Source organism: Diadema antillarum, unplaced genomic scaffold (genome assembly GCF_040938485.1).
Source record: "Diadema antillarum isolate AM-2024a unplaced genomic scaffold, OU_Dant_1.0 seq00000413_RagTag, whole genome shotgun sequence".
NCBI classification, from domain to species: Eukaryota; Metazoa; Echinodermata; class Echinoidea; order Diadematoida; family Diadematidae; genus Diadema; species Diadema antillarum.
The window spans coordinates 1341487-1368481 of NW_027271399.1; the positions used below are offsets into that span (position 1 = coordinate 1341487).

The window sequence follows — 26995 nt, forward strand, 5'->3', positions numbered from 1 at the left end:
TAAATAAGCATGCTATATATGTTTATGTTTATATCATGCAGTCACTGAAGAATAGCCTTTGGCTGAAGTGAGTGACCGTGTCGTGATATAAAAACAGAAATAAGATAAAGTCATCACCATACAAGTAGACATACCTGTCTTTCCTTTATAGTTATTGATTTCATTCAAATCATTCATAAATCAACCCATTCTGGGTGTAACATGAACAAAAATGGTACAAATGCAATTCAAAACACAAATAAATCCATTTGTCAATTTATACTGCAAATAATCTCTCACACATACAAAACACACACACACACACACACACGTGTTTGTGCACCTGTGTCTGAATACCTTCACGTGATTTGAGTGCCACTCTGTTTTTCAAATACGAGTATGTACGTGATCGTTGATTACACAACACCATGCGTGTAATTGAGGATGTTGGTCATAGAAATAAGGATATGAAAAGGAAAAGATGTTAGATGCAATGTGGAGTTTGAAGTTAATGTTGATTTTAGGAACTATTATTGTTATTTTTATTTTTTGTGGTCGGTTGAAACCACGGAATGTCATCATAGCATATCTATCACAAAGTTTCCTTCATGACTCTCCTGGGCCCCGTTTATCAAAAGATAAAATCGATTTTAAATGTCCTTACCACACAGGTTGCCATAGACTTAGAGTTGAAATCAACTTTATAATCAATTTTAACTCTTCATAAAACAGGTCCCTGATCATTTCAGATGGAGACGGATGTTGAAGTTGAAGTTGCTTCTCCCGCCACAAGGATGTATTTCAAAAGTAAATTATTTATTTTCATCCTTACTGGAAATAGAAAAAATTAAAGAGAAAGGTATTTATATATATATATATATATATATATATATATATATATAGCAATAATAAAGTCACAACAGAGGAATGCAGGGAATGCATTAATAGCCAATCTTGATTTAATGAATAATCCGAATTTTCGAGGAACCTTCCTCTTCTTCAGGGATGACAGTGCGAATATTATTGCTATTTCTAGTACTGCCAATACGCGGAACAACTACAATATATATATATATATATGGGTGAAAACGTTGAACGATGTACAATTGGCCATTTCCGGGCTTTTCGATATTCAAACCCTTGTAAAATTGTCACCTGGGGGTGTTTTTCATGGTTTTAGGTATCATTTGGTAGGGGAGGGTTGTACCTTTCAGAAAATATATACTTTGTAGTGTTCTTACTGCATTTTCTTAAAAAAATAATGCCTTGAAGGTGAAAAAAATTGACAAAAATGCATATTTCGCGAAAAAATCCCAGAATCACTTTTTTTGTTCTAATGCAATTCTACAGCTTTGTTTTTCCTTGTGAGTAAGCCCACACACTTCAACTATTTAATCAAGTACTTCTGCCATGAACGTGTGTATTATTCATCTTATCAGGAAATGTTGAATTCACTTAGGTCTGAAAAAGAACGTCTCTGAATGAATTATCTTTTCCTTGACGCCAAAAATTCAGGATGACTATGAAAACATGTAAGGCCATATTTATTTAGCGTCTTATCCATACTACCATTCCATCAAAATTTGTGAGTGAGCTGTGTGAAATAATCGTGTGGTGGCTCATTAAAGAAAATTATACTGAATAAGCATCAGAGATGTTCAGTTGTTTAATGGTGTCATTAATGAAAGTGGATTATGCTTGAGATAAAAAGTGGTTATCAGTATGTCAGTGTGAGCCATGCGACTATGATGATTGGCAACTTTAGTAGCATACTGTCCACAAAAATGAGTTCTGGTTGAAAACCCGAATTGACGAATGTCTCTGATCAAAACGAATGTCCCTGATTGAAAGTCTCTGAAGGGATATTCCCTCATCTGACACTTTCACACAGCATGATACTTTATTTGCGTGTTTATTTTACGCACTGACGAGCCATCCTGGAATCGAGTCAGCACAGTTCAACGACAGATATGCCCCACAAATCTTGAAAATGTGAGTAATAACAAAACCTTTCCTGGTGTTTGTGCCGATTTATTAGAATTAATATTCCCTAGATTTGCCAATCAGTATCATTTGTGAAATTTGTATTTAAATCTTTGGATTTAAGGTAAATTAAAAAAGGATAGACAGTAAATATGTAAGAATCTGCACGAAGATCAAAGACCGCACGTCTCTGAGCAAAATGAAAAACGTCTCTGAAAATTACTGTTTCATGAAATAAAGACATCCACTATACAAATTATGAGAACATTAAAGTAGATTTATGTCTGGATGGGCTCAATTAGTTTAATAGGAACAGGTAGAACCAAGTTGACACGGGCGTGTTATAATATTAAGAAAAATGAAGCTTCCTGAAAGATGTTGAAAATATGTAAAAGAGTTTCAAATTTAAGATTTTCTGTTGATTGAGCAAGTGTAAACACATTGCCAGGACAGAAACTATGTTTTATGACTAGTAGTAGGTCAATAGTCTATGATTATTATGTAGTAGTCACTTTAGTTTACGTATTTTTTGTGAGAGAGGCAGAAATGTAAGACAAACAGGTTTAGGTCAGAGACGTTCTCTGAACAAATAGGATCTGCTCTCAAACCAATATCAATGACCCATCATGGCGAATTGGTGCCTATGTTTGTAGCACATAGGTTCCTCAATCCAAATATAATGCCAATATCTTGTTAAAATCAAACCCGTTAAGTGCTGATAAGCAAAGATGTTTACGTCAGAGACGTTACACTGAACGTTTTACATATTTTCAACTACTACAATAAGGAGTATATAGATCTATCCTTATTCCACAGTATACGGCTATCGTATACATACATCGTTCTAGGTAATTTACGCAATCTAAAAACAATGTTGATTTTATAATTTTGATCAGAGACGTTCATTTGTGCGCACATTGTTCTTCCAGTGCATGATACATTTATTTTGATATCATTTTAACTCTATCTTTTTTCTTACAGTAAGATGGGAAGACCGGATGGATTTTAAATGCTCCGAATATTTGAATTTCGTCCTGCTCAGGATCTTTAGGCTCAGTCATGTTCATGGAGCCTACAAGTTCCAGACAACGGCCGTGGTACTGGCAAGACCTGACGGACATCTTGGAGGTGCCATCTGTTTACAAAATAATGACTATCCCAACCCCTGTTTCAGGTAGCAAGCGACGCAGTCGATACCATGCACTGATTGAGGACATGGAATACGAAGTGGAGGGGAAATGCAATTCAATGTTATAATGCGGACTCTGTTTTTAATGCACATCACAACGTTTGCTTTTGAGCCTGTAAAATCTGAGGCTTACACGCTAAGAAATAAATGTTCAAATTTGCACCTAATTTGTAATAATAGCAGCACACCTGCGGTGCATACTTGCACCCTTAATTGAGCTTAATTGCACCCTTAATTAACTGCCTTTTTGAAGTTTTGCTAATTCCTGCAAACAAGTTCTCGTACAGCTGATAAGAATATGCAAATGAATGAGCTAACCATGTCATAACCTCACAATTTTCCATTGATCGTGTACAAAAAATAACGAAAATTCAATCTTTCTGTCTTTGAAATCTGAAACATCATGCTATTCCTGGTTGATTACCTTCAGAGTAGTGATCAGTTAGATAAACCCGGATTTAAGCCTCGGGCATAATTATGTTTGAATGAAAAACTGAAAATTTCAAAATGTTTATTTGGAAACATTATCGCAAGTTGAGAGGGAATGACAAGCTCAATTTGTCATTTGCATATTCATAATGACCGTTCAAAAACTGTTTCCTGAAAAATTAGCGAAACTTCAAAACGTCATAACTTCCTTAATTTTCTTGAGCCCGTAAGATTTTATTCTTATCAGCGGCTAGCTCATATTTGGGCTGAATTTCCCCTGTAATGACTCTTTTTCTCTTAGAAGTAAGGTGAGATATTCTAGTGGTATTATTTTTTAGGTATGTAAGCCAAATACACGAGAAAAAGGAAAAATACTAACATCTGTGATGAAACAAGAAAACGTCTATTAAGAAGGTCCCTTAACTTAGTTTCCTCTACAACACTACTTATGTATCGCCTTCGAGTAGAAAGAAGGATTGATAATCCCCTACCGATGTGACAGGTAAAATGTGATATTGTAATGTTATCATTGTCAACATCTTGAAGGAGGTTTTCAGTTCATTTTTGGTCAAGCGTTTGCTGTACCACACCGTTGATATTATTTTGAGTTTGGCGTTTATCTGCCATAGTATACAAAAAAGAACAGCGGAATTTGATGCTTCTAGGATAAGTATAGGTTAATTACAACTTTCTGAGACGACATCATAACAGTGGCCCAGGTACGGTCCCTAATAAAAATCCGAACTGGCCTGACATACACATACAATCATATATGAGGTATAGTGGTCAAATTAAATTGGTATCAGCAAATTCTTGTTAACCTTTGTTATATATAGATTCGGACTACATTTGAAAGAAAACATATACAATATTGATAGCATGTGGGCACACCTTCTTATACACCGGAAGGTGAAATACAAAGTAGTGGTCATCATAAACAAAAACAATTCTTGACATATATGCCGAGGTAAATGATTTCTCAATGAATGTGAAATGTTGAGTTACGAGCATCTTTTAAAATAGGGAGTTTGGTGTTTAATTCTAGTGATAACTTACAGCCGAAACGTCCCTGATGGAAAAGCAGATGTCTCTGATATAAACAAATAATTTAGGTAAGGTAGTCAAAATTGCAAGTATTTCATGTAATTTTTATTTGTTTGTCATTCAAAAGTGTTGTAAGATATGAATAATATAACAAGGACAGGTTTGTTGTTGATTTTTGGTGTATAGAAATCGAAATTCCTCTTACAATTTGGAGGTTTGTAGTTACAATCGGTTGTTATGAAAAATAATTCAAGTTGAAATTACAATTCTGAGTTGTTGACAAAAGATAAACATGTGATTAATAAAAGAATAATGTTGTTTGATCACAAACCTCGTAATTATGGATCAAAGGACATCGTTTTTATTGTATATGTCTGAGGAACGTCTATGAGTGAAACCTGAACGTCTCTGATCAAAACATGGCTTACTTTCAGCATCTGTAAAGGGCTTTTATGGGGATTTGACCAAACGAAATGCACTTAATTCATTATAAGTATCTACAGAACATTAACATTTAAAGAAATGAGACCCCTGCTATATATTTTGTTCAAATGAGATGAAAGTGAAGATAAGAATATAAAAATCTCTGCTTAAATGACAAAAACTCCACTTTTACTTTAACTTCCGTTTGTATTAGCTTTTGTTAACTTCACAGGAGGTAAACAATACATTAGGAACAAATTAACACAGTCTTCAAAAGCATGAACAAGATGAAAATATATTCATTTGAATGTTTTTCTACCCTTCATTTGAATTTTCACTAAAACAATGTTTATTTTAGTCAGAGACGTTCGCCGATATGTCACAGTTCTATCTAACCTTGAATAAAAACAACACCCTTGGAGATATCCCAGTATAATCGGGTTTGCAAGAAAGCTGATATCAATGACATTTGACTGAGATATATTTATATCAGTGAGTCACGTTTTTTAATTCTGACCCCCGATTTGCCCAATTGTACGTCGTTCAACGTTTTCAATATGATATGCATAGATAGAGAGAGGGGGAGAGAGGAATGATGGTGGTTGTAATAGAATCACATAGACGAAACACAAACAACACTGACAAAGAACTTCAAGATTTTGTCCGGCTTGTCTCGAAGGTAACGGCAAAGAAGTAGTCTACAATGTTGTCTCCATTCCAACGCTGTTGGCTAGTTTACGACCTACCCAATGGCAAGGGGGCCAGCAGTTCATTACTTTGGAGTAATTTGATTCTTTTATTTTTACAATTATAGATATTTCCCTTCCTTCTTTGAGAATGGTTTTTGTTTTTGTTTGTTCGTTTGTTCATATCCATCTGAGAAGATGGCTGGATAGCCCATATTCAGCTACGTTTAGTTGGTCTTCCATGGGGTACAGTTGGATGTTAAACACCCTGCTCTTTGCAATGAATGAATGAAGCGAGATCTTTTGCGTGCATGAGTTGTTACTCTCTCATACACGGGACCTCCATTTTATGTCCTATCCGAGGGATAGAGTGTTTTGCCTCTTGCTAGAGGGGACGGTATGCTTACACACAACATTGCTCAGTCCAGACTCGGGTTCGAACCCGGGCCGCGTGATCGTGAGACAGACGCGCTACCGACTGAGCCAACTCACCGCCAGTCAGAAGTGGTGAGTTAGCTCAGAAGGAAGCGCGGCTGCCTCACGATCCAAAGGACCCGGGTTCCATTCCCGAGTCTCACTGAACAATGTTGTGTGTAACCGTCCCCTCTCGTAAGAAGGCCAAAACACTCTGTCCCTCGCATAGGACATAAAATGGAGGTCTCGTGTGTAAGAGAGTCGCAACTCATGCACTTAAAAGATCTCACTTCATTCATCGCAAAGAGCAGGGTGTTTAACCCGGTGAAGTGGTACCGCCTAACATCTAACTGAACCCCTTAGAAGACCAGCTGAATATGGGCCATCCAGCCTCCCTCTGAGGTGGAAATGAAACAAACAAACGATAGTTGGCATATGGACGCGCAATCTCATTTATAGTATAGTTTGTGAGGTGTGTGTGTGTATGTGTGCTTGTGCTTGTGTGTGCGTGTGTGTGTAGAAAAAAAAATGGTATGTAGCACCTATGTAAGGCATTATAGGATTGAAGTTGCAGGGATCGTGCTTGTATTAGAGCGTTCCCACAGTAAATATCGCGTGCCTTTTTTTCCCTGTTTGATATTGTATGACAAGGCGTTTCCAAACAAAAGTCTCGACTATTCCTTTGTATCATTGTAGGTGCAGTGTTTACCTAGTCGTGCACCCTAGCATTTAGATAAGAAACCGCGTTGCAACGCCCATTCGATGGTACCTATGGCGTATTTGTTTGAAGAGGTCACTGAATAACAAATGTAAAGAATTAATGTACCCTTTTCTGATTGATTAGGTTTTATTTTGTTTCAACGATATAAAGCACTGATGTGCAAAGAAACAAATTCGTTACGTGGTACCACAAGATTGATAGTCTCACCAAGTTAGGAGGATTCATTGGCGGGTCGCATCTGGTAAGCAAGCATACCAAACGAACAGACACAATTGCCTATTTAAAGCTGATTTAGACAGCACTTCGACGGGCTGTAATGATGCAATGCAGAATTTGAGACAACGACAATGATTTAGATAGAATGGTCTGGCACAAAGGGGTTTGCCCTTCTCGCCTTATCTCTCTATCTAAACACGAGATTGGTCAATATGCTATTCAAATACGGGAAAAGGGGGACCACAGGTCGGCTTTCCTGTCGAACAACAAACACAATATCTCGTATCTCCGCATACACGTTATTGGGCTGTATAATAATGATCTAGGGTGCAAAATTTGAGATAAAGTAAATGATGATACAGGATAGAATGGTACGCACATGGGGGTCCCCCTCTTATCATTATATATATATATATATATATATATATATATATATATATATACATACATATATACATATATACATGTATATATATATATATATATATATATATATATACATATACACACATATATATATATATATATATATATATATATATATATATATATATATATATATATAAACATATATATATGTATGTATATAGCAGTATATAATTCATGTGATTTGTTGCATTACGTGCGGGGGAATGTACAAACATTGCTTTTAGCATTCCCTCCCAATTTCAGGCATTTCCCTGTGCTTACAATATTCTGTAAACTTATACATCTCTTTTATTACACATTGTGATGTAATTGATACATTCAACTTCTGTAAAATGTTATAATACGTTTCTGCTGAAAATGGGAAAAAATAGATGAGTGAAAAAAATGACTGCATCAAATGTAGACTTATGTACTTTTTAAGGTGGCACCAATTTTTTAAAGCATCACGCGTCTTCTTTACGGTTTCGGAGAGTCTCTTCTTTCATCATTTGCTTTTGTACTGGAACCAACACAATACATAAATGTTATGAATATAATATATGTGATAAGGCTTTCTTATATATTATTTTTATATATATATATATATATATATATATATATATATATATATATATTATAACTTTGCTCAAAGTCTTCACCATTTATCATTCGTTTCTGGCAAAAGGAATCACACAGGTTACGCACGAGACACCCTTACCAACTGGTCCACTCTTCTACCCATATAAAGCACACTTATTATGCGAAAAGAGCAATATTATATCTCACATTACTTTTGAGAACTCAAAATGATAAACGTTGATTATTTCATCGTTCTCTTTATCGTACCTTATGCTGTTATTTTTTTATGGAAATAAATGTAAAACCGCTACTTTCGCTCTTTTGTAACACTATAATATAGAGACTACAGCGCCATGCAATACAAATGCATGGTTCTCTAACCTAAAAATCCGCAAAGACTTTGAACACTTCAAACAATTTAAACACAATGTTTTAGCATTTTATTTTGACTCTCAGCATCAGTTCCGATTGTCTAGTAACACAGCAATATTTCTTATGACATGATCTTCCCACAGGATGAAAGGATTAAATTCTATGTCATCAGATGTACAATGTATTGACAAATTTCATTCTTAAACTCATCATACCTGGGGCAGGAAAAAGATCCAAAATAATATGCGTATTCCATGACACGATCGTTTATTCTTTTTTTTTTAATTCTTCAAGATGCATCTGATGAAGCAGGTGCAATAATTTAGGAAGCAACACTCCTAAGCACGGAAGATCTTTTCCCCTGTTTAAATATCTGAGTAGTTACCCGAGTCATTCTTGGCTATTGATGTCCGAAAACAAGAACAAACGGAAAATCACTGAATGACGATTAGGTTGGAATTGAACTTGGCAATATTGAGTAAGATAAATTATCTTAATTATTATAATAATAATTCAAAATTTTGCCAAATAAGGCAGGACAAATTTGCGATACCATGGGATGTAGTGTTGTGTCTGATACTGTGAATCGGTAGGTCATTCTGCTTGAGTATTTTGATGTGATGTAGTACATGTTTTGACTTGAAATGTTATATACGTCGAAAGCTGATATTCGATTTGTTCTTGTTGCCGAGAACAAAGCAACTTGGTTTAAAAGCTGCTCAGTTTACAGACTTGTACATTGATTTCTTGGATATCTTCCTCCTCACTGTATCGTATTGAACAAAGTAATGACTGTAATGATTACTATGGCACACAATCGATAAGATCCACTCGAGAAAAGGCAAAACAGATTGATTTTCACTGAAAGAAATATAAAGGAGGAAACTTCACCTGTATATCGGATCTAAAAAAAAAAATGGCGGTTTATATCCCAATCGCATTCGATCTGCCACGTTAATTTTAAACCTATACACACGTATATTTGTCCACTAGTTATTTCCACAACTAGTTACTACCACAAAAGCCGTGCCCATCAGCGTCCTTCCTTTTCACTGTGGGTATAATATTGACACCATTATGATTATCTTCTATAAATCACAAACTTCCACTAGTTCAATGATGATGACAAAAAGCATCACAAAGTGATTTCAAATACAAGTGTCCTCAACAGGGTCTCTTTTTTTTCCTAAGCTGTCTTCAAGTTCGCTTTGACTTTTGAACGATCATTGTAAGGTTCAACTGGAATATCCCTCCTGTTAATTTGACAATGCAAGGAGACATCCGAACATTGAGCCTACATTGACTTGACGCAGCGGGTACTGTCAACCCGTTTCCCCATATTATATCGTAATATCCTTATTGTCTATTCTTTCTTTCATTTCTTTTTTTTTTGGGGGGGGGGGGGGACAAGACGCAACAGGTCCTCGTGGCGTCGAATATTTTCGGAGTATAATCATACGTAGACATTATTACGACAACACGATCTTGACTAAAAGAAGATTAGAACAGTTACAAAGGTATATTGACATATTGATCACCTTGATCATCACTTTGCTCATGTCTGGGTAGAATAAATAAAGTAATATAGCAAAAGCAGTAAAGCTAAAACAGTACAACACACATTTCAAGGTTAAAGCAACTTATACAGCTTCTTTCAGTAGATCAGAAAGAGATAAGCCAGTAATCAAAACAACAAAGGGAGAGAGCGAGAGAGAGATATGGCGAGGGAAGGCATCACATAATAATTTTCTTATAAACCATATGTTTCAAGAAGTATTTATTTACGATCACAGAATTTCTTAGATTGGCTCCTTAACTTCTGAATAAAAACAACGACACAAACAGCAACAACAACTCGATAAGTCTTATTCAGACGATATACTCGTCTTCCTAATCTTGCACACTGAGATTGAAGACCGATACCAAAAAGATTGAAGACTGATACCAAAAAAACACAAGCAATCAGAAAGTCTGACAGGTAACAATCAATTAGAAGTCTGACATTTTTTTTTCAGATAGAAATAATGAAGGGGATAATGTCATGTCATTTGGACTTATGAGTGTTTGCGTTTCATAATAACTTTAACCAATATGTGCACTGTCCAATCCATCAAATGTATCTTGACTATGCATAATGACTAATTCTGAATATCATGTTTGGTCTCCACTTACAAATTGAATAGCATAATTATATGCAAATATCTGCACTTTGCACTTAATCACTATCAGTAGCCTACAGTTTGATATGCTTGAGAACGTGCTTAGAATGTTATCAACATTGCTCCCCCTCAACTTACCTACCTATAGATTTAAATAATTTCATGTTTCATTGATGTTTAGTAACTCATAGTGTGGACATTCTGTTCGAGAACAACGGAAAAAAAAAACTGGAGCAATGATGATAACTAGCTCGAAAGTACAGCTCAATTAAACCAGTATGAAATACAGGTAAACACATTTAGGATTATATGCTAAGGTTTATTACGAGGCAGAATTTGTTTGTCTCTCCGAAGAAGTCTGGCAGTGACGAATGCAAGGATACCCATGAGAACCACACAGGTTCCCCCTAGCGTCGAGATCGCGATCTTGTAGAAGAATGACGAGGTGTTGGGTGAGGGGGACATTCCTGGGGACGAAGCAAAGACAGGCCACATGAAAACGAATATAACATTTGATAATCATTCTCTGTTGTGGCACTCTGTACCACGCAAATCTTACTACAATGTTGAAAAACTCTAATTAATGAATCCCCGCCCTATTTATCAATAGTGTTCAAAATCATTTCTATGCAAGGTCTGTGCAAAAGAAAGAAAAAAAAAACTTCTAACAGAAAGAACACTATGTCCCACAGCGTGTTCACAATGTGCTCACATGTGAAAACGCTCTCATTTAACAGTGTGGATATGATTTCACACTGTGGTGTTTTTCTTTTTTTTTTTACAAAGTGTTCACACATAATAGTACATGTTTAGCAATGCTGTGTTTCACACTGAATTGATGATTCTCATTGTTGTCACGATGTAAAAACGCTCGAATTCAACGGTGTGAATAGATTTCACTCTGTGTAGACAATGTGTTCACACTGTCTTTTTACATTGTGTTTCACACTGTGAGATACTGTGTGTGGGTTTTTTTTTTTCAGCAGGGAAGGCTTGTTATCTAATCGAAAAGAACTCAAAATATAATGAAAAAAAAAATCATGGAGTAAAAATCACTAAAGCCAGGAGTGTTTACTTTTCTGCAACCGTATGCGGGGGTGATCGAGGAGGACTGAATGTGTGGGCCTGAGTATTTGAAATTTCTGGCACACATTTCCTTTTCGGTACACAATTTCATTTTTTTTTTCATATACATGTGTTCACCTTTTTGCTTCAGGTTTGGCTGCTGGTAAGCCGTGTTCATCCACCGGATGGGGCCAGCTCTGAGGCGCTTCATTCTCTTATGTCGAGGGAGGGGGGCGCTCCTCCTACGGCGTCTCCTGGAGTATGACTCGTCTGGAAACGAACATGTCTCATCACCTCTTTCGCAAACCAACACGTCGCAGTGTATGTATATCTGTCAAAAGAGGTTGCAAACCAAAACTAGATGCAATTTGTAGGATCGCAAATGATGACTGCTGATCTACAATTTTAACAAATATGTTACGACAAATTGAAAAACATTCATACTCCACACTTTCACCCCTCTGCTTAATAATCTCCTGCGTTCATTCAGAGCAAAACTTTCTAAGCTTTTATTTTCCCGTTCATTTGTCGCTGTTGTTGTGTGTATTCATATGAAATCAAAGGTACTTGCCAGTGTTGCTCCTTTCTAGAAAGGCTGTTTATCAAAAGAGTGTCTATTCTCGGAACTAAGGGAAATACCGAACTGAATAATTAAGAAATGTGTGTCCCAAACTACACTTTACCCTTCTATTTTTTTTCTTTCCTTCTCTGAAGCCCACCCTCCACACCGACCCCCCCCCCCCACACACACACACATTCAAACACACCTTATCTGCTCTCTTAAGGTTCATTCATTGAACTTCTTTGTGCACACATGCCCTCCTCGATTCCATTTGATATTCACACTTTGGGGGATGGCACAATGGATATGACTAAACTTTTAAACAGAAGATCACAGGTTTGGATCCCGTCCGGAGAAGTTTGAATGACAAAGTCTCTTTGGGCGAAATGTTTAAAAGGGTACCTGGTGTTTGGTTAATGATAAGACAGAATCTGCTGTTGGAGTAGTGGCAACCTTGAATAGACTCACTTTTAGTAACTGATAGGCTTTAGGGTCGATACAATCATTGCTGTTATGATATAGGATTAATCGTTTCACATTTGAGGGCATTTCATGAAGTATTTTGTCATCTTTTTTTTTTAACAAACTGTTGTAAGCTACTGAAATCCTTGCATCTGATTGACTGAGAGCAAATTTGTCCGACAATTTATTGGACAAAACGCTTCATGAAATGCCCCCCCCCCCACGAATTCTGACCCCCTTACCTCTGTTATTCATTCCTCTCTTGCAAACTTTCGTAGTTTCAGAATATTATCAAACCTCTCCCCCTCCCCTCATTTTTCGCGATCCGATTGGACATCGACAGACCCTATTTTTCCGTGACTTTGTTACAAATACTTTGATAGGACTGTTATCTTACCATGCCGTCGTGCTCCAGGAATCGAAAGCTATTCACACTGAAGAGGGAGCGGGAGTCGTCTTCCTTGATGGTAAGAGTGTCATCCACGCCACACCTGCATTCGGGTAATCAAACATTAATAAAGATCCGGGTTACATCTTCAACCCTTCTTGACTCACAATAGCTTCATCAGTGTTGTATAATACTTACCAGGCACATCTTGGATGAGGAGCAGCAAAAGTATAGTACTGATTAAAAAGATGCTAAAATGCGTGATACGTACGGCGAACAGGAATGATACCTCTACCAATGCAGGTAAAGTCCTAGCAGAGGCCGCTGTAGTGCCCATGTAACCATTCACGGTGCATCACACTCTGGATCCGTAAGATTTAACAAGATTGACAATAATATGGAATCTAACATCTTCCCTTCTCCCTCTACACAGCGACTGCGCTGTCTCAATTAGCATATCTTCCAGAGAGGAATTGTATGAAACACGTAAAATGTATATACAGATGTACATGGCAGATGCCAATACGATGGCACATGTACACTCCATGTATGTAATGATTCACAAGTATGTCTCAGAACCCATCTATTATAGTGGCTATCTGTCTAAATCGACAACTCTTTTCGTCGCCCTTGAATGACCACTATAGACAGGTGTGATCGTACCTGTCACTAATCAGGTCCCATCGCGGGCTGCCATCAGGACTTGCCGTTGGGGTCGCCCAACAATTCTCCGCCGTGACTCTCAACCCTGCCCCTGTGGAGAGCAGAGAGAGTCCAAGGTGTATCTCCTCGTTGAGACCGACGTAATAGGGCGTGGCTGATATAACGTTCTGGAAGTCGCTGTCGTAGATAGCGAACAGGAAACGGTACGCACCGTCCTCCGTTAGGTTCCGGCTGATGGTGTAGTCAGTCAGCTTGTAACTCACATGCAATTCTTTCTTTCGATTGTACGTGCATTTCAAAGGAAGATCAACCCCAACACTTCGGGTTACTCCGGATTTAGGTGCACTCACTACTTTATTGGTATAGACGTCGCAATACTCCGTTTCACACTGCGGAAGAGAACATGGATATTCTGTGAGCCTCCCTGAATGTCATTAACTGAAACCTTATCAAGACAGTGTAAATGACCAGGTGTGCAAATCGATAGATTCGCTCGTGCTTCTTCAGCATCCTGCTTGAGACCCGTGTACGATGCGTATATATGATGATAAGAATTAGTCGTTATCGCGATAAACTTAAATGCATGCGTCTAAAATAATAAGCCAGTTCACAGTTCCAATCTGAGCATGTGCAGATAAAGGTCATTGCAGACCTCCCCTTGAAATGGATTTACAACTGTGGTATTCAAAACCTGGATAGGGCTTCAAGACAACTGTGTTATAAATGAACCAGGTGCAGATTTGTATTTACAGGTGAATGTGCATTCTTTTCAGCAACATTTAACAAAAGCAATTCATGCAGCACTGACATGTAGATTACCACTTCCCGCATGGCTGTTTTCAACTGCTGTTCTTGAAGACTATTCCATGTTTTGTAAAGTCTGTGGTTGGAGAGGTCATTGCAGACTAGTGCTAACTGTGAACTGGCTTATACTGTCAGATATGGATCAGCATTTTTATCAGCCGGTAATTGTATTTTTTTTTTTTCATTCCATTCGATTTAATTGATCTTTAATTTCCCTCCAACAGAAAAGCAATAAAACATAAGGCAGACATTGCTAAATCAAATACACAATTTGTAAGCTATGTACATGATAAGTTTTTTTTTTAATACAATATTTTACATGTACATAACTATGGACGAAGGGATATAAAAATCGTATAATTTGCAGTGACAACAGAGAAGTGAAAAAATCGATGAAAAAATTAGTCTAGTCAAAAGCAGAGCTTGTATAAAGGGTAGATCACTGGAAAAACAAAGTGCATTTAACCTCTATGTATATATATATGTATATATATATATATATATATATATATATATATATGTATATATATACATACATATACACATATATATATATATATATATGTCAAACGTAATAGGCCTAATAAAACAATAGATTAAAACAGCCTTAAACAATATTAACAGATATTATAACGCTATTGATAGGATTTTCTTTTTTGTGCAAAATTCACTTTTTTATGTTTCGTTTATATATCGATCAGTTGCCATCTTCTTTTTATCTCATTATTTCAGTTAAACAAGGACATACATTCTTATCCCACTAGGCAATCTGATATATATCATTTACAAAATCCTAAAACGGTGATGGCTCTGAAATCTATCAGACACACTGGACCCGATATTTGGAACTCTCTTCCATCTGAAATTCGAATTTTAAAGTCTATGCATTCCTTTAAGAAAGCTGAAAAGACCATGCTGCTCTCTGGATATCAGTGAGCTTATTATGTCATTGAAATCGTATTGTATATGAAATTCCCTTTTGGAAATATCGCCGTTCTGGATTTATTGCGTAATGTTATGTAACCGATCATGACCTGTAACTGTTCACCTGTACCTTGGTGAGATGATACTTTGCCATGCTTTACTATTCAGTGATCCAGGTGATCTAACTTTGTGTATTATCCTATCCTATCCTATCCTATCTCTATGCAAGTCATCCCTCCCTCCTATTTTCCTATAATATGTTAAGTATTATGTACGAGGGCTGCATGCAAATCAAGCAATACTTAAGCTGTAGCCCTTCTGTGTTATTCATTGCGTCGCTGATATGTTTTGATGTACATTGTAAAGACAATGAAGAAACTTGCTTTGTTAACAATTGATGTTTACGTATATGTATGCCACCAACAATGTATGTATCTGCATGAGCAATGATATAATGCAGGAACCAATAAAATCAATCAATCGCCATGAAAGGAGTCTATGCGATTCATCGAGTGTTGTATACAATGATTTTGATAATTACGTGCATAGAGGCATAGTGTTCATACTGGTACGAAAGAGAATACATACCTCGTCAGATGTATCTTCCTCCTCGAGCACTGTGCCGCATTCGTCGAGCCTGGATGTCACCGATACGATGGTATCATTACCAGTCAATGTGCCCGTGCAATTTTTGTCGTTCTCTAGGACAATTTCGGATGCGTCCAAATCTGTCAGCAAAGCTGTAGGTATTTTAACCGTGAAGCTGTCGTAATCACAAACAAGTTTGATCTGGTTGACCAAAGTGTCCTCTGGTAAACGACAAAAAGGAGCGATAATTAAGATCGATGAAGGGTATATTCCGGGTACATTTGATTGGCCAAAGTATGAACTGTATCTGTGAATCATATGACAATGACATAATTGTATCTGAGTTTACCCTTAGAGTAAAAAGACACGTTTAATCACAGCGATTTACTAGTAACTAAATACTTCACTTTTTCTTCATTTATTTGCTCTCCATCTACATGTAGCTCGGATGGTTTGTGTATGGTTTCCAAAAATAAGAGTTTGGGCATGCTCAACGTTTTAATAACATGAATGACGAAAAGGATGAACTTAACGACGTCAGATCTTGGCTCACAATTAATTGTTTTCATGCAGCAAGAGGCAATAGGCAAAACTTTTTAGTATGAACTAATTTGAGACTCTGTCATCGTCAATACTTTTTCAATCAACACACACGAATCCCTAAGTCACATTAGTGTTCATCAATTATCCAATACCTTTGCAGGTTGGAACTGGATCTGACCACTCCCCGTCTTTGCAATAAATGGTCTCGGATCCCAGAATGCCGAAGCCACTGCTACAGCTAAACGTGACGTTCCCGCCATGTCGGTAGTCGGCGTAAACCTGCGTTCCGTTCGTCGGTGTGCCAGGATCTCCGCAGTCAGCTGCAGACAACGCAATATATTATAATATGTAATATACATATCTATATTTTTTATTTAATCATGACAAATCAATCACAGGATACCTTTAAAAAAATCAAGAAAATACATGCAATTCCATAAAGATACGTATAGAGTAACAAATCAATTCCATACCGTTTCCAAAGATATTGTTTGTCTGTTTGTTTGTTTTGATATGTCCTTAATAAACATAGCAAGAGGCCCACAAGATTGCAGTAGCACCAGGCTTAACCCTGAAGCCCACGGGGGGGGGGGGGGGAGGGCACACTGTGCCCCCAACCAGATTTTCATTTGCCACCCGTTTGTCCTTTATCCAATTTCAACTACATTTGGTGACTTTTCCTAAAATCTTATTGCAGACATTTTGATATGTAATTAAGCCATATTTGATATTGGTGGTTGCCATGGCAATCATAATTTGACAACCATGTCAGTCAGATTTTGCGTATTTATCTGATCCATTTTCAATTACTGTATGAAATGGGCGTTTCTTGGCTGAAATTTGCTGCAGAAGTAAAATGTGAAGTTATTCTGGCCCTAAAATGTTTTTTCTTATTATTTCCTTTGTTTTTATTTGACAAAGACATAACACAAATATGTGACCCTGCACCTCAAAACAAACAAAAAAGTCGCCAGACACGAATTTTTAGTTAAGACCATATTCTGAAAGAGCAGACTTTAAGCTTTAAAATGGTGTATAACTCAAATCAAATGGACTCTCCTAACCTATCTAAATATCGGAAAGAAAGCTCAAACTCAAAGTGTGAACTGAGAAAAGAGGCTCTGAAGTACAGTGTCTATTAAAGCGCTTTATCTTTTCATACCACACCGTGCTGGCTGTGCGATGAATGGGACAAAAAAGAGGAAGTAACCCACCAGAGTATCAACAATGAAGGGATTATCAGATTAAACTGAAATTAAGCATGCCTCATTAACACATTCTGTCCATAATTAATGTCAATTTTCAAAGCAGTAGCACTATCCTTTCAAAAGTTATTAGAGTTGAAAGTGAAGAGTGTAGACAAGGTTTTTCAGAAATGAAAAAGGGATTCTATAGACACACCTAATCAAGCTATTTCACCAAAAATGTTCGAGATAAACTGCTAAAAAAACACATTTTCCTGCCCGTTTTATGATGCCGAATCTTAGCCCTATGTAAAAGAAGACCCGCTCTTTCAGAAAATTTGAAAAAGTCAAGTTCGGCTAGATTGACCCATTTCATTTATTTTCAGTCCTCACGCAAAATCAGTGTGTGCGACTTTATGTTCGTTTTGAGGTGCACGGTCACTATGATAAAGATAATTGAAAACGACATTTTTTTTTTCCAAAGAATAGCCTTCTATTTTGTGTCACGTTGATTCCTTGCCCCAATTTATACCTGTGATATCATTTTTTTTGGTCATATTATCAATCTGCAAACTTAAAATGCCATTATTACGAAAAAATATGAAATGTGAAAACTACACACGTACCTATCCAAAACAATGCATCACAGGTCTCATAATGTATTTCTTTATGTTATTATGATTAGCGCCCCTATGTGGTGTGTGATGTGTGTTTCATTAAACGTTCTGCCACTCTGATAGCGAGCTTTGTCCCTATAATTTGTCTCATTGTTATTAATGAATGTAAGTTCTGATTTATCCAACCAATTAAGACGTAAAACCGTTTTCGGAATAAAAACAGCAAGTTATATGCAATGATATAATCGTGTACCTTTCGTTCATTGCTATTATTTCGCCATTATATATTTGTATCCAAGGTTGTTTATTTCTTTTTTAAAACATAAAATCTTAGAATGATAACAACTTTCTTTCTCTATCTCTCTTTATATACAATATATGTGATAAAAACCTAAAATGGCATTAGACTAAAACGCTTTATCCTGGCGAGGAAAGCGCATGATATAGAAAACAAGACACCAAACAGGTTAGTCATCGCATTCTTCATATATCTATATCTACATATATATATATATATATATATATATATATATATATATATATATATATATTTATTTATTTATATATATACGTAAATATACATATATCTGTGGTTAAATTCATATTTACATTACTTGTGAAAAGCTCTTTGTTATCATGATTCGTGACTGTGTGTAACACAATAACCTATCATTCTTTTTTGTGTGTGGTGATCATGATATCCTTCTTTGCTCTGTTGAAATCTGGCCTTGTCCCTTTTTGATTTCACAGAATGGAGTATAGGATATGCACTGGGAAAATAAGTGTTATTTGCCAATCATGGAAAGGAGCAACTTTACAGGTTTGAAAAGTAAAGAGGAAGCTATAGTTAGTGTTGTTTTGATAGAAAAATGATAAAAATATACCTTTGCATTCGGGCGTGTCCCCACTCCATGATCCGTCTTGACATGTGTGGTATTGATCTCCCTCTAGAGTGTAGTTGGTATCACAGCTGAAGGTCACTTTGTCGCCATGGTAATTAGGAGAGGTGAATTGAGCAGAGCCGTTGAGGGGGGCCTCTGGATCGTCACAATTCTCTGTGTATCATCCGAGCGAACAAAAAAAAAATGAGCTGATTGAGATTGATCACCAACAAGATGATGGTAACACCTTTCCCTTGACGCATACTTGAGATGCGCAATGAAATGTGGTATATACATGAAGAATGTCCAGGGGGGCATTTCATGAAGCATTTTTGTCCGACAACTTGTCGGACAAATTTGCTCTCAGCCAATCAGATACAAGGATTTCAGTAGCTTTTAAGATTTTGTCAGACGAAATATCTGACAAAACGCTTCATGAAATGCTCCCCAGGACTCTACGTTTAAATAGATTTCATTTAGTATACAGACAAGTACGGAAAACTTTTTTTTCTGTCATGCATATTAGATGATCGTTTTTGTATTCATTGCTACATGTTCCACATTTCACACAAGTTTACATTCCACTTAATTTCAAGAATATAAAGTTTAAATACAATGCTGTCGATTTGAGATGGAAAGTATTAATAGATGCGAGCAAATATAAATAACGTGTAAAATAGGAAACCTAACAAAAAGCAGAAGCTTGTAGAATGTAGGCACCTTAATAATAGTATGATAATATCAATGACGAAAAAAAAAACCACCAACAGACAGACTGCGACTCTCTACCGATTTGTGCGGCTACGTTAATGGCGTGATCTCTCCTACAGTGGGTAGGAGTAGAGAATGTTACTGCAGGTATATATCGTGCAGTTTTCATCATTGAATTATCTTCCTGGTGCAGCTAAAATATATATAGACCAAACACAATGCTTCTACGCACTCTTATCATTTGAACTGAATTGATGTCCTATGAATATGTTGCACCACTGATGTGTGCGGTTACTTGTGATTAATGGCATAGCATGGACCAGTCATTGAAGACTCATTTGTTACTGTCCAATCCCCGATTCTTATTTGAATGTTCTCATTTCCAAAGCAAAATAATAATAATATTGATAATATAATACATTAGCAGCTGTTATGGTAACATAAAGACATGATCTCTCATGAAAATTAATCATGCATGACAAACTTCGATCTATATAAAGGGTCATTACTATTTAAAGTGTGCGATGTTGTGCTGTCAGTACTCTTTACAAATCTCATTTCTAAGTTCTTAACTGATTCACAAATCTACGCCGTGCGATAAGGATTAGGCATTATCTTTGAATGATATTACATTCTAGTTACCAAAGCAGCTGACATTTCGATCCCACGAGCCGTCGTCACAATCAAGTGTTTCGTTTACTTCTGCACCAGTGCCAGAGGTATATCCGTCGGCACAGACGATGACAATTGAATAGTCGTGTGTAGTCTCTTCCTCTCTCGCCGTACCATAGTTTGAATTTGGTATGACAGGGGCTTTACAAGGTGCTATGTGGAAGAAAAAAATGACTGATTGGAAGCACACATAGATTGCTACACAATTACCAGAATGGAAAGGATAAAGATCATGAAAATAGTGTTCTCTTGAATCTTACGTTCTGGCGTTGTTGGGTAATTATTTCCCTCTTTATCGTGCCGGAAAAAAAATAGATTCGCGCACTGCAAAACACTCTTCCATCCCCCATTATGTTCATTTCATTTCATTAATTTATTTTACTTCACTTCCAACAGCACAAAATATCTGCATACACCAATTAATATATAATAAGTTCAATTTTCTAACAGAAGAAAATACTACGTACGAAGTGAAGTTCAATGGATACTGCGACTTTTCTGATTACATCGCATCTAAATTGTTGGAAATGGAAGGTACTGTCGTATAGCAGGACTTCAAATGTTCAGTTTTCCCAGAACCACAAGTGATAACTGAACTTACAAAACCATTCAAGACAAATCGTCTACAAAAGAAAGAAAACAAAACACAAACAAACAAACAGACAAAAAAGAGAAACGTGGAAGGAATAACAGGAGAACAGGGAAAAGGGGAAGGGAGGAAAGATGGAAGGGAGGAAAGATGGAAGGGAGGAAAGATGGAAGGGAGTAAAGATGGAAGGAAGAAACATGGAAGGGAGGAAAGATGGAAGGGAGGAAAGATGGAAGGGAGGAAAGATGGAAGGAAGAAACATGGAAGGGAGGAAAGATGGAAGGGAGGAAAGATGGAAGGGAGGAAACATGGAAGGGAGGAAAGATGGAAGGGAGGAAAGATGGAAGGGAGGAAAGATGGAAGGGAGGAAACATGGAAGGGAGGAAAGATGGAAGGGAGGAAAGATGGAAGGGAGGAAGGAAGAAGAGTTGAAGGGTCAATATTAATGTACGCGAGGCACACCGAGGAATAGAGAGTTTGTATTGTGTTTTAAGACGATAAACAATTTTGACAAGGAGAAACAAGGAGCATGGAAGGACTAGGAACCAGGGCGTACAAGAAAATAACACGTTCTTCTCTAATTATAAGAATTTATAAAATTTATTCATTAACTTATAAGTTATCACAATAAAAGTATGAAAACTTGAAGTTTTTCTATACTGTTATCAAGATAATTTTCGGGGAAAAAATACGTAAGAATTTGTTCTTTCCCTTCCTTGCAAGTAAAGTGATGGTGTTTTTTTTTTTTTTTTATTCTTCTACTGATGAGGGAGATTATAAAAATGACTCGAGTTGGATATCCCTCGTTGTGGCACGTGCATCAAATTCACCGCTGAAGGAGAGCAACAGGCGTGTTTGGGCACGTTAGGCATGAAGACAATTAATTGCCTTCATTTTGAACACGGCCCGTGCAGGGGTGATACATGTTACTGAATGCATGGCTAATTCCTTTGTTTGAGTAATGGGCCGACATCTAATATTCTCATGTTTGGTTGATTCGCCGTGTTTGCCAATCAGTGTTACTTTATCTTCAGCCATCTGAAACGAACTCAGTAATGGAGGATTAGCATCTTGGCACTGATTGAAAGAAGAGAGCAAGAATGAAGAGCGCTCCGGACAATTATTGAGATTAACTCATTTGTAATATCTAACCTTTGCAATCGGGAACATCATCCGACCAACTGCCGTTAATGCAGGTGATTTGGGACGCACCATCCTGAACGTACGTGTCGTCCGTGCAGTTAAGGAAGACAGAGTTATTATGGAAGAATGGCGGTGGATCAGGATAAGCAATGACGTCATCCGGCGGATTAAGGTTGGGGCAGTTTTCTGTCAGAGAACAATATAACCATCAACAGTATATAAGATGCAATAATCAACTTTATTCATTAAAGAAAAAAAAAGTGAAGAAGCCGCAAAAAAAAGACCTTTCCAGTATATTCATGAGCACTTTTTTAAACACAACCGACTCAGGTTTTGCCTGTGCAATCGCTTTGTCTGACAATTTTATTCATAAACTATACACTAAAACTTGCGATTTGATAGAACAAAGTATGGACGACATTCTTCTTTTATTCTGTGTCTACCATTGCTACATTGTTCACCTAATTGCCAAGTTATATCGATGGATAGCACGTAATGCTGGATGATGTCGACTTTTTACTGCTGCCGTTATGGTTACATGATGGTCAGACCATTATGTCATGAACCATATAAACGTGCTATCAGCAATAAAACGTGTCAATGTAAATATTGAACATGAATTAGTCATGTTCACTGTGCATATAGAGTACCTATCTTATGAAAAAAAAAAATTATAATGAGAGTCATTGTGTGTAACATAGGGGCGGGGGCTTGTAATTGTGTGCAATGGTCTAGATGTTAAGTGTCTTAAGATGAAATTGTTAGCAAAGTAGACAGTTGTTCTTGAAGAAAAGATACTTTGACCTTATTGACATGGCTGTTGCACAGTTCATTTAATTACTAAGAGAAGCACAGACGATGCCAAGAGAGTTTAAACAGAACCAGAGAAAGCGTGTGTCTTTTAAAGAACAACGTTTTCATCGGACGTTTTGTCCGTGTATTATAGAAATGATAGCCAAAAGAGGGATTTTAACCTTTGAGTCAGTTGTCAATCTCTATGGTGAATCATAATTTACAAACTATGCAGATGAGGACACACACGCTATAAGTTAACATGAATCAACAAGATTTATACTTTGCCTGTAACATATGCTTGGGATTTTGCTTAACTAAGTACTTACTGTACACGACCCTGACGTTTCACAGAAAGTGTATGAAACATGCACATTCAAATGTTCACGCCACCGTTAAAGTTAACCGACTAGCGTTGATAATGTTACGTTCGCCAACGATATTGTAGACGTAATGTGTGTGTTGATTCTCTACGCATCTCTGGTGTCTTGCGTAACACAAACATACAAGATGATCCAATACCACTTATATCGAAAGTCATTTATAGATGCATGTTACACGTGTAATTTCAGTGGAATACTTACAGATGAAATGAAATGAAATGAAATAAGATATGTATGACACACAAAAAGAGTATGATAATTTTTCATCTGCTATGACATGTTCTGATTATTAAACATTGATTACCATGATAACAGGGAACATAGCTAATTTAAATCCGGTATCACGTCTGCTTACCATAACACAATACGGTTTGGTCCCAATCGCCTCCATCAACACACGACATTGTCACGTTGACATCTGACCCGGAACCGGATGTGTAATTGTCGTCGCAATCCACTACAACAGTTCCACCAAATTCTGTTAATTCATCCCTGTTTTCCCAGTTAGAATTGGCAACATTAGGACTTGGGCAGCTCTCTAAGTGACAAATAATGAAAGTTTGAGAAAATTGAAAAGAAAAAAAGTCCTCGTAGCCAAACAATTAAATGTGTACATTTGCAAATCAGCGACGACGAAGCTACATGCGAATGCTCGTAGCACAATACTCACTTACATCTCAACCTTGATGTGAGGATCGGTACACACAATCTTTCTGGTGTTATACTTTGAATTATAATTACGGCCAAAATCTGATTGAAAGGCAATAATCAAATTAGCAGGGTATAACATTAATACCTTTACGTATCATTATATAATTTCCAGTGTGGATTTAAAGTCAACATTGCACAAATTTCATTTTGTTTATTACTTTTCCTCCTGCTCCTCCTTGTTCCAGGAGAACATGCTCAGCCAGACTGCTACACATTCAAATGACATTGTGTGAAAATCTTGCAATTCTTTCTCTTTTACAAGTTAGAATACTAGCTGCAGTCTCGTTAGTACTGTGATCTGTTTCATGCACTTGGGCTGAAACTATAGGGGAAGAAATGTGGTATACTAGCTTACAAACATCACCTGAAAAAAATCTCTGATAAACATACAAACAGCAACAGCAACAACAAAATCAGTAGAGATGATAATGAGGAGAACAAGAACAAAAACCATAATGAGAATATTTCTACTAAGTAGCAGGAACAAAAAGAAAGAAAACCAAGAACAAGAGCTAGAAGAGGATCAAAACAAAAATCGAATTCCAAAACAGGAATAATAGACGAGAATATCATAGGTAAATTATTATGACCATGCTGAAGAAGGTAAGAATAGTCTACAAGCCACACGCAATCAGTCAAATTGCACACACACACACACACACACACACACACACATCAATCCCATACTGTGTAATGCAATGTATCGTGTCATATCATTCTGTTTTGTTGGTTACCATAGCAAGTGATGTTGCTTTCATCCAAAACCCCATCGTTACAGGTGAGGACGCCGTCAAACTCGGAGCCATAACCGAAGGAGTAGCCGTCATTACACACCACATAGACACTTTCTCCGTGATGAATGGTGAAATCGTCAGACGTCTGGTTTGAGTTTGTGATAGCTGGGACATCACAATCGGCTGGAAGAGAAAATAATGATAAGTAAAGTAAGAAAGCAAAACAAGTTTGCAATCGACTGGGGCAACGTGTCATTTCAGGTATACACTTCACTGATTCACATGTTGCTATGAAACTGCTATAAGCAGCAACAGAGCAGAAAAGCGTCTTCCACTAAACTTCACATTTAGCAACCCCCCCCCCCCTTGGAAGTTAGGGTGCTATAAGCCCTAATATCTCCGAGTCAAGAAAGAATTTGAATGTCGGTAGTAACTTTGACTTTCCAAAGACCACATTGTGTTTCATACAGAGGTGACAACAAGAATGGAATGTAATCAAACTCCTTATGCAATGAAAAATGTAATAAGGCAAACAGACTTCTGTATCCCTTCTTAGCAATGGCGTCTCTATATTGTTATTGTGTTGTATTCTGTCATGGTTTGTTTCACATGGCTAAGGAAAGCATGAACTGTTTGTAAGCAAGCAACAACTGGACCTCCGTATTCCCATTAGAAGATCTAGGTGATGAGGGGAAAGGTGCCCTGCCTAAAGAGGCACATCCACTGCAGCCTAAGGGGCTCGAAGCAGGGACCTTCCAGCTCAAATTCTCTGCGATCTTAATCACTGACCCAAAACAAACTCAGAGACAGAAGAACTTGTCTATATTATCTCAATGAATGATCTCTGTGCAGCTTTCATGTTTAGAATAGGAGCAGCGAAAGTTGTATCGATATCCACTCACAAACTAAAGTGGAACTGATTCCTAGGTGAGCAAATATAACTAATGGACTGTTAGACAAAGTTTGTTTGATATTCTTATGCACCAGGTTAAAACTTGCATTTCTTGCCATCATAATTAATAATGGTTATGTCCTTAGGGATTAAAACTAACATAAATTATTTTAAATGATGTCAGAGTAGGTGTCTACGCAAAATATCCACACACCTAGACTCAAGACATAAGTCTGACATTGTAATAATCCAGTCTAAAATATTATAAGGCCAAAAATGTTATCTGACTGAAAACGCGACATAGTATAGATTGTAAAAATGGCCATTACACTGACAAAATCAACGCACCTTTGCAAGTTGGGAAGGAATTAATCCATGCCCCGTTATTGCATGTAGAGGTAGACTCGCCATCCAAAGTGTAGCCATTCGAACAGTTGAAGTTCACCGAATTACTGTGATAATATGGTCCAGTAGAAGGATAGATATGTCCATTTGCAGGAGCCGGTTCGTCAGGACAGTTAGCTGCGTGAGATAGATAGTAAGATGGATCAATATTTCATTGTGAGATAATTTGAAAATAGCTGATACTGATCCAATGTAATAATACTTTGCTTAAAATGTACACAGTTGGCTGTTGCGACTGAAATAATCTCTAGCACCTCTATGACAATTAATTTCTGAGTCTCGTTACGTGAATGCCAAGCCTATACAGAAAGTGCGCTGACAGTCACAGTAATCAAAATATGTCTGCTACTAATTACTTTAATTAGCTATCGTGACACTAAACGCTACTTTTTAGCCTTCCTTTATCTGCTCCCCCTCTATTTCTATAGCTATCATACAAACCAGAATAAATGATTGTTATCAAAATATCCTCTAGACGTCTTTCACTCTCCCAAAACTGATTAGAAATAGTTAGGAAAATATTGCGATTAACGCCGAGAGTCATTATCTTAAATTGTCTTATATGTGGAAAACAGACAAACAAACAAACAATAAAAGATAAATTCAAAGACTTTGGGATTCAAGTTGGTTTAAGCAGTGTAGACAGCAGATATGGTGTGTCATATAACTGATCAACGTAA

The 26995-nt window shown here is 37.0% G+C and overlaps 1 protein-coding gene across 1 annotated transcript; it reads right to left on the minus strand.

The window, feature by feature from the left end:
• Positions 1 to 13079: 13079 nt before the first annotated feature.
• Positions 13080 to 26150, minus strand: LOC139732313 (C4b-binding protein-like). The gene is made up of 10 exons (XM_071643183.1): positions 26138 to 26150; positions 25019 to 25201; positions 23929 to 24111; positions 22408 to 22584; positions 20637 to 20819; positions 19287 to 19457; positions 16754 to 16921; positions 16059 to 16279; positions 13743 to 14131; positions 13080 to 13182 (listed from the first exon to the last, which is right to left on the minus strand). The coding sequence occupies exons 1-10, from the start codon at positions 26148 to 26150 to the stop codon at positions 13080 to 13082; spliced, it is 1791 nt and encodes a 596-aa protein (XP_071499284.1).
• Between the last annotated feature and the right edge of the window lie 845 nt (positions 26151 to 26995).